The 11,366-nt window shown below is 28.9% G+C and overlaps 1 protein-coding gene across 1 annotated transcript in view; it reads left to right on the top strand.

The window, feature by feature from the left end:
* The first annotated feature begins 2,530 nt into the window (after positions 1-2,530).
* LOC113376807 (dnaJ homolog subfamily C member 13) overlaps positions 2,531-11,366 on the top strand; it is a 33,695-nt gene continuing 24,859 nt past the window's right edge. The window contains 9 exon segments of the mRNA XM_026616871.1: positions 2,531-2,869; positions 3,339-3,483; positions 3,572-3,770; positions 7,092-7,343; positions 7,403-7,649; positions 7,713-7,885; positions 9,430-9,637; positions 9,737-9,892; positions 9,966-10,220. Coding sequence (XP_026472656.1) covers positions 2,531-2,869; positions 3,339-3,483; positions 3,572-3,770; positions 7,092-7,343; positions 7,403-7,649; positions 7,713-7,885; positions 9,430-9,637; positions 9,737-9,892; positions 9,966-10,220 — 1,974 coding nt within the window.

The following is an 11,366-nucleotide window of genomic DNA, read 5'->3' as shown; positions in this document are numbered from 1 at the left end:
CTAAATGGTAATAATAGATTGTGATAATTATTACGATTAACAATTATATATATATATATATATATATATATATATATATATAACATAAGTCTTGGATTTGTGTATGTTGTGTTGAGCTTCGAACAAGGAACCTAATAGTAATAACAAACTAAAAAGTTTATTAACAAATTATTTCTTGTCAACGTTTCAGAATCATATACATTCTATCTTCAGAACATCTGTGAAAACATAATCTTGATTAGAAGATAAATAAACAATACTTATATGTTGCAAATATGTAAATAACTGGTCATAATATAAATAATAAAAATATTATAACAGTTAAATGAAAGGAGTATAGTATGATATATGATAAAAGTTATAAATGAAAGAATTATAAAGAAATATTACAGTAAAAATGAAAAAACATTTTTTTAAACTAAAGTTGGTCGAAAGGGTGTGAATTGAGAAAATAAAATTATTTACCAGCATGATTAATTATGCATTAACACTTCGTAAATTACTGAAAAAAAACTTTTAACTTTTATAAAACAATCTTGTTACTGAATGTTATTGGAAATATTTGTTTTTAAGTTTGTTTTATGAAGTAGTATTTTTTTCTCTTGGATGTTAGCGAGATAAGATTAGAAACCAATCTAACTAGTTGAATATAAACCGAAAAGCACTTGACTTGGAAAGCATGTGTGTATGAATCCTATTAATTACTATATGAATACTTGTTCTAAAATGTTGACAATAAAGAAGTAATAAATAATATTTTTAAAAAACTTTATATATATATATATATATTTCATCACTGTTAAATCAAAGCGGCATATGTGTAAAATTGAGTTTTTGAGCCGCGTCTATATTTTTGTCCGGAATATCATATCAGTTGAATAATAGTTATAGTATACAGATAAACTAACCATATATATATATATATATATATATATATATATATATATATATATATATATATCAATAAATCGATTTGTTTCTTTTGAGAGCAAAAAATGTAATAAATAAAAAACAATACTCTCACTTTAACTTTAATTTGTAGATCTGTAATTACTGCATTTCTGAACTAAATTATCAGTTTTTCTGTCAAACAAATTTAAAAAAATATAATATAAAATCATTTTATAATTTGATGATTACAGAATTTACAGAAGATTACATAAGAATGGAATTTTTAAAAAAGAACATTAATCTTTTTTTTCTAAAAAAATATTTACCTGCAATATTAATTTATGAATGTATACCACTATGTTTTTTTTTCAAAAGCACTTATAAAAAGAAATATTTAAGAATATTTTATAATTGGACTTTATTTTACTTAGTAATTGTTTTTATCATATTCATATCTAAATGTTTGTCGAGCAGACATAGACCAATATAAAGGAAGATCCAAAGTGAAAATTGTCAATCCTATTAAAAACGCTGGCCTACAATTTGTTACTATACTGACTTTTCTACATCTACCTTCAAACACATTAACCAATTAATTTTCTATATTCACCTTCAAACACATTAACCAATTAATTTCCTATATCCACCTTCAAACCCTTAACCAATTAGTAACCTAAACTCTCTCAGAAAGCGGATATCTCCTCAAACTCACCCACTCCATGTATATATTTATATCTTTTTTTTTTTGTATGATGTCTAATTTTGTCAAAGCTAAAACATGCCTCTTTTCTTATATTTCTATGTTACAAAACAATTTGGTTTTATCCTTGCTATATATTGTCTACACCTGTGCAACAAACACATCAGAACAACAGTTTAAGTGGTGGTATATTAATTGAATTATAAATGCTTTTGACAAAAAATTGATGACATGAATTATTACTAGTTTTTATTATGTAGAATGAAAATTATTCATACATCAATTATTGATATATCAATTTTCATTTGTTCCACTCTCGTTCTATTAAAATTTTGGTTATAATCTCATTAATAGTCAAAGCCAAATGATACAATTTTAGAGAATTAAAGTGTGATTGTTGCTATATTGGGGAAAGTTCTCAATATATCTCTATGTGAATAAATCAACATATGTATTTATAATTGCAACAACCGTAAACAATTTAAAACCATGTTCTATGAACATATTTCTTTCTTCAGTCGCACTTTTAATACTAATTATCCGACTATTAATTATAAAGAAAAAAAATAGTTGATGTTGATGAATTATAAAAATTCATCAAAGTTCAGGATTTCATTGCTCGCTTAAGCGATTCTAATCAGAACGTTTTTAGAATCCTGTGATGTGATAGAATAATGTGTTAAACAAATTAATTTAATTTACGCAATTACAGATATTATAAGTATGTTTGAAAGACAACAATTGGAAATCGTATTGATGATTCATTAGTGAAAACGAAAATTTAATTTTTAAAATATCAGTTGAAACATTTACCTATTTAGCTGAAATTCAATTCTTGTTGATTATGATAGCATTCAATTGCATCTATTGTGTTTATGTGTCATTATTCAATTATATCTATTAAATAGTTTAATTTTGATTTTTGCAGGAAATGTTAATATGATGCCAATCAAAGATAATATTGATGTTGCTAGTTATTTAGTAACAAAGCATTCTTCGTGGAAAGGAAAATACAAAAGGATATTTGCAGTGGGTACATCTGGAATCACCACATATAATCCTGATAAATTAGAGATAACAAATAGATGGCTGTACAGCGATGTCATATGCATACAGCCAACTACCAAACACATGGATATTGGTATGGAATTTACTCTTACTATTAGGAAGGAAAAAAAAGTAGATACTATGAGATTTTCATCGGAATATCGAGCACACATTCTGACAGATGCTTTAAAGTTTAGATCACAATTTGCTGAAAAACCCCAAGAAATTATAGTGAGTATTTTATGATACTTGTGAGTTTATTCTTGTTCAAAATGTTTTAAATGTGATAGGAATTCTCAGTGGCATTTTTATAATCAATTACAACATGTATATAACTTGAACATTTTTCACATCATAATACATGCAAATAGCTATTTGAAGATTACTTTTGAGCCGCTTTGTATAGAAATTTTTAATAAATGCTTGTATGAATCTCATAGATATACCTTTTTCATAGTTTTGAGACTACGAACACAGTGAGAGCCAACAGGAGTGTAATTATTAATTAAGTTAGAAAAAGATATCTAAATGAGAATCCAGTGAATAATTACATTTGATTTTACTATTTATGTAAACTTCAAATAAAATTTTAAGTTAGTTGGTCATTCACGAAAATATATAAGCAATTTCTATTTAATTGAACAAAGGAGCTGTAACTTTCTGTTTTCATTTCACTAAATTAATATTTTTGTAATTTTAGAGACATCAAGCTTACAAACATCACTGGTCTGATACAAGACTTCCTGTCGTACTAGAAGTTACATATAGTTCACTGGATCAATTGGACCCTGCAACAAATATTATATTAGCTAGCTACAACTATCGTGAAATAGAAGGAATAATAGGTAACACATTTAGCTTTTATTTCTATAAATATCAAATGCAGGCATATTTCTTAGATACAGAAGAAAAATTACCACTCTTCATTTTTAGGTGTCCGTGATTATCCTGGTGGTTTTGTTATTGCCTGTGGTGGTTTTAGTCGGTTACATTTATTTGCTGCACCAAATTTTAATGAAATTAAACAAAAAATAGTGGATTATGCTGCACAATTTGTAGGTATCAACATTAAAGTTTTATCAGATACAATTACATTGGAAACAGTGCAGGCACAAAGATTTGGAAAATTTAGGTGAGAATAAAATAATTTTAAATTATAGGTATTCATTTTTTTTATTTAAATTAATACTATGTTTTATATTTAAATCTCATTTGAATAGAATAAAATTTAATTGACTGAATATATTAACAAAGAAAATATGTATATAAGGTTTGCTAATAAAATACTGAAATTTTTAGATTTTGAATATTTGGATAAACTGGTCACCAAATTTGCTCTTATTGCTTGTATTCATAGCTGGGCACCGTTAATCAAATAGTTAACTTCGTTAATCGTTAATCCGCTACAAAAAAGTTAACTTCGTTAAACGTTAAAGCGTTACATTTCGGAAGAATTAACGCAAGTTAACGTTAATCGTTAATCCGTTAATATGTGTAAAATTACATTTTTATATCGTTGCGTTAGTGAACTTGAAAAACTTATTAGTTTAGGTTCTGGAAGTTAACAGGTTATGAATAAAACAAAATACTTGTATAATTCAAATGTGTAATTTAACCCCTCGCGCGTTTTATGCACACTTCCGTGTGTATAAGGAAAATGGCACAATTATCACATACCGTGATAACGCTATTGGTCAACTTTCCGTTTTTATGATTGCATATTGTTTTTACAAGAATTTTTTTCTAAATAAAGAGAAAGAGTTTTTTTAACTTCCCGTAGGGCAAGTTATAGTAATCGCAAAAAAATCGAAAATGAAAATTTTTGCATTTCTCGACGTTTCAAAGGTTTCTGAATATTTTGGCATACCTTAGAAAAAATGGATGTATGTGTGTGTGTGTGTGTATGTAGTGTATTCGGATACAAATTTTTGTCGACGATTTCGGGAACACGGATCAACCGATTTGAATAATTCAAAAAACATTCGATTCGTATTGATAATAACATGTGCTGATTAGTTTTTGGCAAAGGCAAGTCTAGCCGTTCCGAAGATATGGGGCAAAATTGAGCCAAAAACGGTAACTCAGTTTTTAAGAGAACGGAGCGTCCGATTTTAATAATTCAAAAAACATTTTACTTGTATTGACAATTATTAAGAACTGATCAATTTTTCATGAAGGCAGGTCTAGCGGTTTCGGAGATCTAATGAAAAAAGTAAAAAAAAAATGCCATTTGGCGGTCAAAATGATCATTAGACATATGCACATCAAATTATCAGATATTTTATAGAGATTTTAACAATAAGTATAAATTTTATTTACATTCCTATGGGTTCCGTACCAATGTTTATCCTTTAGACAGCGACGCGGCGCTTACGCGCTTTATATTTTGTCTCTATGCAGTCCTAAAGCAGTAAAATTGCTTTGAAAAAAAATTCAGATCTTCCAAAATATGTCAAAATATGTCAAAATAAAGAAAACATTTTTTTTGTTTATAGTTTCTCAAAAATCTTATTTTTTCGAAGTAAATTTTTTTCAAAAATGTTAATCGTTTTTAAAAAAATAATAATTTTAGGTACGGAAAGTAACAGCAATTTGCCTTAAGGAACGATGCCTTAATTGCCTTAAGACAGAATTCCATTTACAGCTAGTTTTTGCGAAAAATAGGAAACGCGCGACGGGTTAAGCGTCGGGCATAAGGTGCATATTCCCCTTCATGAACATTAACATGTTGAAGTTCTCGTCTGAAAGCGAGGCTCGTTTTGGTGTCAAAATGTCTTTACCCGTGGAAAACAAACGTTCAACTGCAGCGCTTGAGGGTATAGCAGTATTGTATTTAATAAATAGATTTATGAATATCCCGAGGAATGCAGCATCGTTGAACGAGTCTTTTGATTTCATATCCAGCCACATTTTAACGAGAATTTGCGCTTTATTCTTTAAAGAGTTTGAAGCTCTTTGGTTTTTCTATAGACTGAGTGACAGAATGGAAAAAGTCTTCCTTCTCGTCATCATCGTTGTTACTCGCATTGCTCCCTCCGCCACTTAAACTATCTCTGTCCTTCGAATTTTTCGCTGCTTCTTGCCATAAGGCATCTTCTACCTTTTTTCCGTGCATTTTCTTACTGCATTCCTCTCTACTGCTGTCATACGTTTCCAGCCACATTAACCGAAACTTTGGGTGAGATTCCGCGGCAAGTTGGCACTGTTCATCATTCAGGAGTAGTCCAAATCTTTTCTCTATGCCGTTTAATAAGGTATTGGCTAAAGCTGTGCCGTGCGGTAAATAGTAGGCATTGGATTAACGATTAACGGACTTCTCGCATTTTAACGGAAGTTAACGTGTCCGTTAACATTTTTAAAAGTTAACTTAAAAGTTAATCCGTTAATCAAAATGTTAACTTCGTTAATTAACGATTAACGGATTAACGAGTTAATGCCCAGCTATGCTTGTATTGTTATTGTGTATTTAAGAAACAATTTTTCCTGCATCGGAAAAATTACGTTTTACGTCATGCTCGATTCTTTGACACAAACATTGCGTATCAAATATGTGTACATGTGTATGGAGCCAAAGATTTATGTTTTTGGCAGAAAATTTGATTTTTTCAATTTATTTTCTCGGCGTTTCAAGTGATTCTGAATTGTTTGACCCCAAATTTAAAAAAAAAGGATATGTGTGTGTGCGTATGTGACCTTTCGCCGACTTTTTCTCAGCAAAGGCCGAACCGATTTCAAAATTTAAAAAAATTGATTAGTTTTGTAAGACGATCGGCCAAGCCGTTTCTTTAAAATTTGCAGAAGTGAAAAAAATTTCGTCAACGTTTTTGCAAAAAAGTCTTCTACTTGTTTTAAAAATTTTAAAAGCAATCGAAAGATGCTGATTAGATTTTGATAAATATTGGCTGGGCCATTTCTTTTTTTCATTAATTAATTGTTAAAGATTTGTTTGACGATTTTGGTAAAAGTTTGTTCGAAGATAGAAGTCATGGTCTAAAGTTTAGACACAAAACCAACATGCTAAAATATTAATAAGCCTATGGTAAATGGTTGAATTTTAAAAATTCATCCAAGATTGGAATATTTCCGCAAGCAATAGATTCTAATTAGAATCTAAGCCGAACTTATTCCGCTCACGTCCACTCTTAAAAAACATTTTGCAATACGAAGTAGAATGAAATTAAATAAGTTAAATTATTTTTATTTATACAATTACAGATATTATGAGCATGTTTGGAATGTTTTTGTTGAAAATGAACATTTTATTTTCATTTTATTAAATAACAGAATCGGAATTCTTATTAAGTTGGTTATTAACACATATCAGGTAATTCATGCAAATTGCTTTAAGGCAGAATGCTACTCACTGCTGTTTGATAATGCTGTACCATTTATTTATTCATTCCAATTTTTATAATTTTACATAATTTGTACTTTTTTCTCTATTATTTTTTAGTGGTGATGACCATCAAACTTCCGTGTCTGAATTTAATGTGCAAAAACACAGTCCCAGGCACATTGAAAAACCAAGGCGACACCTATGCTTAACAGAAACATGTTTATTGGAACGAGATCCTCAAACGTATAACGTTGTCACTTTACGTCCATTGTCTGATGTTTTTGCTCTTGTGAGAGATCAGACCAACTTACAATTATTTTCTATTGAATATGTCAATGGGGCTATAAGGACTTACACGGCAACTGATAGGTAAGTAGGAAAGAAAATTTGTATATTTTGGGTTATCACGATTATTAATTATATTTTAGAGATGCTTTGTTAGCATCGATATTGGATGGGGTTCGTGGTTCAGGAAATCGTGATGTTCATGTTCGTATGACAAATACACCAAGGGGTAAACGATTAGGTCCTTTGCATGTGCATTTAGAAGAAGACGTCGAAGCTATTCATTTACGTTTTCTCATAGCAGCAAATAGTAATAAAAAAGCTGAAGCATTGGAAAGGTTGAATGCTAATGTACCCTACAGTGGTTTAGTGTATTCTGTTAATCAAGCTGTAAGTATATTTTCTTATTCTCGTCACATCTGACTTTTGAATTTTATTTAATTTGATTTTTAGGGCATGTTTTCTGAAAATAAGGAACATTTAATTACAACAGCTCTTCAGTCACTAGTGCTGAATGATTCTGAGATAAACTCTATTAGTTCTTATGAATTAGAAGCTCTATTTCACGCTTTGCGACGCTTAGTGGCAAGTAAAGTTGGATTTGCTGCATTTACTTCAATTGCAAGGTAATACTACTTAAATATTCCTTTATATTAATATTTATATATGCTTTTTTAATTATATATTTTATTATATTTCTGTTACAATGGTACAACTTGTACAATGTTGAGGGGTTTGTTTCGACCCATGCAAAGTTTTATCAAGTTTTCAGACGAGTAAACCTCATTTTCTTGTAAGTGGATATATAAAATATATGGGGAGAAAAGTTTATTGTAAACTTTGCTAGCCTTAAATTCACTTCTGAGCTATCATATCTTCAGTAAACTTTCTTGAAATCTTCTTCGAAAATATGAATACTGAGGAATTAAATGTTATGAGACTATGATTTATCCGATCATAATGGAAATATATATAAATAAAATTAATTACGTATGGTCATGAATTCTTTAAGCATTGTTTTGTTTAGATTATATAACCCTAATATGTGGCACATACTAGTAGAGAAAATTTGTTTTTCAATTGTTGATTGTCTTGAAAGAACAAGATTTCACTATTATGAAAGTAGAAATTTATGTTTTTAGTAAGTCAAAACTTTAAATAATTTTTAGCACATGTATAAAAATTGAAAACTTATTTAGTTTTAACAGCCAGATTTTATTTGACTATAACGTATTTATGAGTTTTAAGTATGAGTCACACAAAATTTAGTATTTGTGTTTGTGCTTAAATTTACTGTAATTACTATAAGAACTAGTATCGTTTTACCTATGCCCTGTTTTTGAAATCAAAAACTAATTATTTGAGATGGCTTGGTTTACAAACATACTTACATGTTTGATAGAAACGCAAAAGATTGTTGAAATTTTTTTTTATAGTTTTTGACAAGTCTATCCAACACGCAAGAAGTCACAGTCTGAGCTATTGATTTTGTAAACAATGTTTTTTTTGTTGTCTGTTTTGTCTTTGATATTGATGTAAAAATCTTGTAACTGTCTTGTAATATGAATGTTGTGTTTTATGAATGTGTTTTATATATGGATGGTATAAAGTTTTATTAACATTCATAAAATTTATAAAACTATATTATATATATAAGGAAAATTTATTAATTTACGTATATTCTCAAGACCTATTTATGATTACTTTGAGTTTAAATTTCTAGTAAAAACTATTATTAACGACCTTATTATTAATTATTACATGTGTTATAATAATGAGAATAGTAGAAATTTCTGTAATAAGCAGTAAAAATAAATTAAAATTAATTACTGATCTTTTCTAAATCAGTTTGTAGTGTCATGTAGCACATTATTGCATTTTTTTAGTTATATTTTAGCAAGATTACTTGTTCCAGTATGTGTATGTGTGTGTGTGTGTGTGTGTGTGTGTGTTTTATTGTGTGTCATAATTAAATGTAGACACATATTAAGAAGTATTAATTAGCAACTGAAATCTCTTAACTCAGCTGGAGTTTAACTCAGTTGTTTCATAATAATAATAATAATTATTATTATTATTATTATTTTATATATACATATATATATATATATATATATATATATATATATTATTCTTTTCTATGAAGATTTCTTTCACCGATTTTTTTTAGTTTCCGTGAAGCTATTGGCTCGTGTGTTGTGGGTGCTCTGAGACGGAACGATGCAGGAGTGACCCATGCTGCAATCGATATGATTTGCGCTTTAATGCATCCCATGCATGATAATTATGACCTTAGACAGGAACAACTCAACAAATCATCATTGTTACAAACTAAACAGTTTTTGGAAAGTCTGTTAGATATGTGGACAAATCATGTTGTATGTAATTCTATTCTATTCATTAAACTAGCTTAAACATTTACTGCCTACTTAAGTATTATTTTTATCAATTTGTTTAGTTATGATTTTATATGGCAGACTTTAGGTACTGGTGCTCTAGTTGTGACTGCTATGTTGGATTTATTGACTTTTGCTCTTTGTGTACCTTATTGTGAAACAACTGATGGAAAACACTTTGATATTTTACTCGAAATGGTGGCTAGCAGAGGTCGATCATTATTTAAACTATTTCAGGTATTTACATTGTTTCTTATTTATATCTTATTTGTATCTTGTATATTGTTTTTAATTATTATTGATTTCCTAGCATCCTTCAATGGCTGTGATTAAAGGTGCTGGTTTAGTAATGCGTGCTCTAATTGAAGAAGGAACTATGGAAGTGGCTATGCGAATGCAGAATCTAGCATTGGCAGAAGGTGCTTTGCCACGTCACTTGCTGTCCGCATTGTACACCAGACCGACGGATGGACGTCTGCTCACATTGAGACAACTCTCTAGACATCTCATCATGTTGTGGATAACCGGACATCCTGTGGCGATGGCTTTGCTTAGGAGAATATTGGTAAGCGTTAAAATTAATTAGTGTTCAACAAAAGTATTTAAAAATTCTGAAAGTTGATTAATAGGAAGAGACATTTTATATTTTTTTCATTAAAATTTTATTATTTATTAGTTGCTCAAATAAATGTCAATATTTGTATTTATGGTCATTAATATACATATAAAATGTTACAAATAAGAATAGACTTATCAGAATTTAGCTTAACAGAATAAGCAATTTTTCTTTACCTGATATAAAAGTTTAGTTAAAAGATATAGTCAAGTTACGAAACTTTTTTAATTATTTTAATGTTAAACATGTTGTTTTTGGTTTTACATCTGTATACAAGGATTTATATTTTACTTTATATTTAATTAAACTAAATCTAAACAAACAATTTTAATTTAATGTATAAAACTTCAGAATTTATATAATAGAATATTATGAATTGTTTTTTATTTCAAACTATACACATTTTTTACGTCTTTTACTTTGTTAAAGTTTGAAAACGCTGAAAATTGCGTTATTAACTTCCCGTAGGGTAGTTATAGTAATGGGCCGAAAATCGAAAATGAAAATTTTTGCATTTATCCATGTTTTGAAGGTTTCTGAACATTTTGGCATACTTCAGAAAAAATGGATGTGTGTGTTGTATGTTCGCATTTTTTCGTTCACGTTTTCGGGCGCACGGATCAACCGATTTGAATGGTTAAAAAAAAAATTCGATTCCTATTGATAGGGAGATGTGCTGATTAGTTTTTGGAAGAGGCAGGTCCAGCGGTTGCGGAGATACGGAGCAAAGAGTGCAAAAAATAGAAATTAAGTTTTTGAGAGAACGAAACATCTGATTTGAATGATCCAAAAAACATTCAATTTATAATGACGAGGATAAGTGGTGATTCGTTTTTGACAAAAGCAGGTTCATTCGTTTTGAAGATACTGAGCGAAATGTGCAAAAAATGGCAGTTTTCGAGAGAACTAAGCAAGAATGATTCAAAAAACTTCCTGCTTGTGTTAACGAAACGATTGCTTTAAAAAAATTTTTTTTTTTAATTTTTCAAAAAATATTTTTTATTTACCGAAAATAATTGGATTTTAATTTTAACTCTGGCTAAAGTTGTAAAAATCACTTATACGTCAAATGAATAATTTTAACTTTGCTATTCA

The sequence above is a fragment of the Ctenocephalides felis genome, unplaced genomic scaffold (genome assembly GCF_003426905.1).
Source record: "Ctenocephalides felis isolate EL2017-DRISC unplaced genomic scaffold, ASM342690v1 CF-g0.4_SCAFFOLD_01886, whole genome shotgun sequence".
In the NCBI taxonomy this organism is placed as follows: Eukaryota; Metazoa; Arthropoda; class Insecta; order Siphonaptera; family Pulicidae; genus Ctenocephalides; species Ctenocephalides felis.
This window is presented reverse-complemented; position numbering and strand designations above follow the sequence as displayed.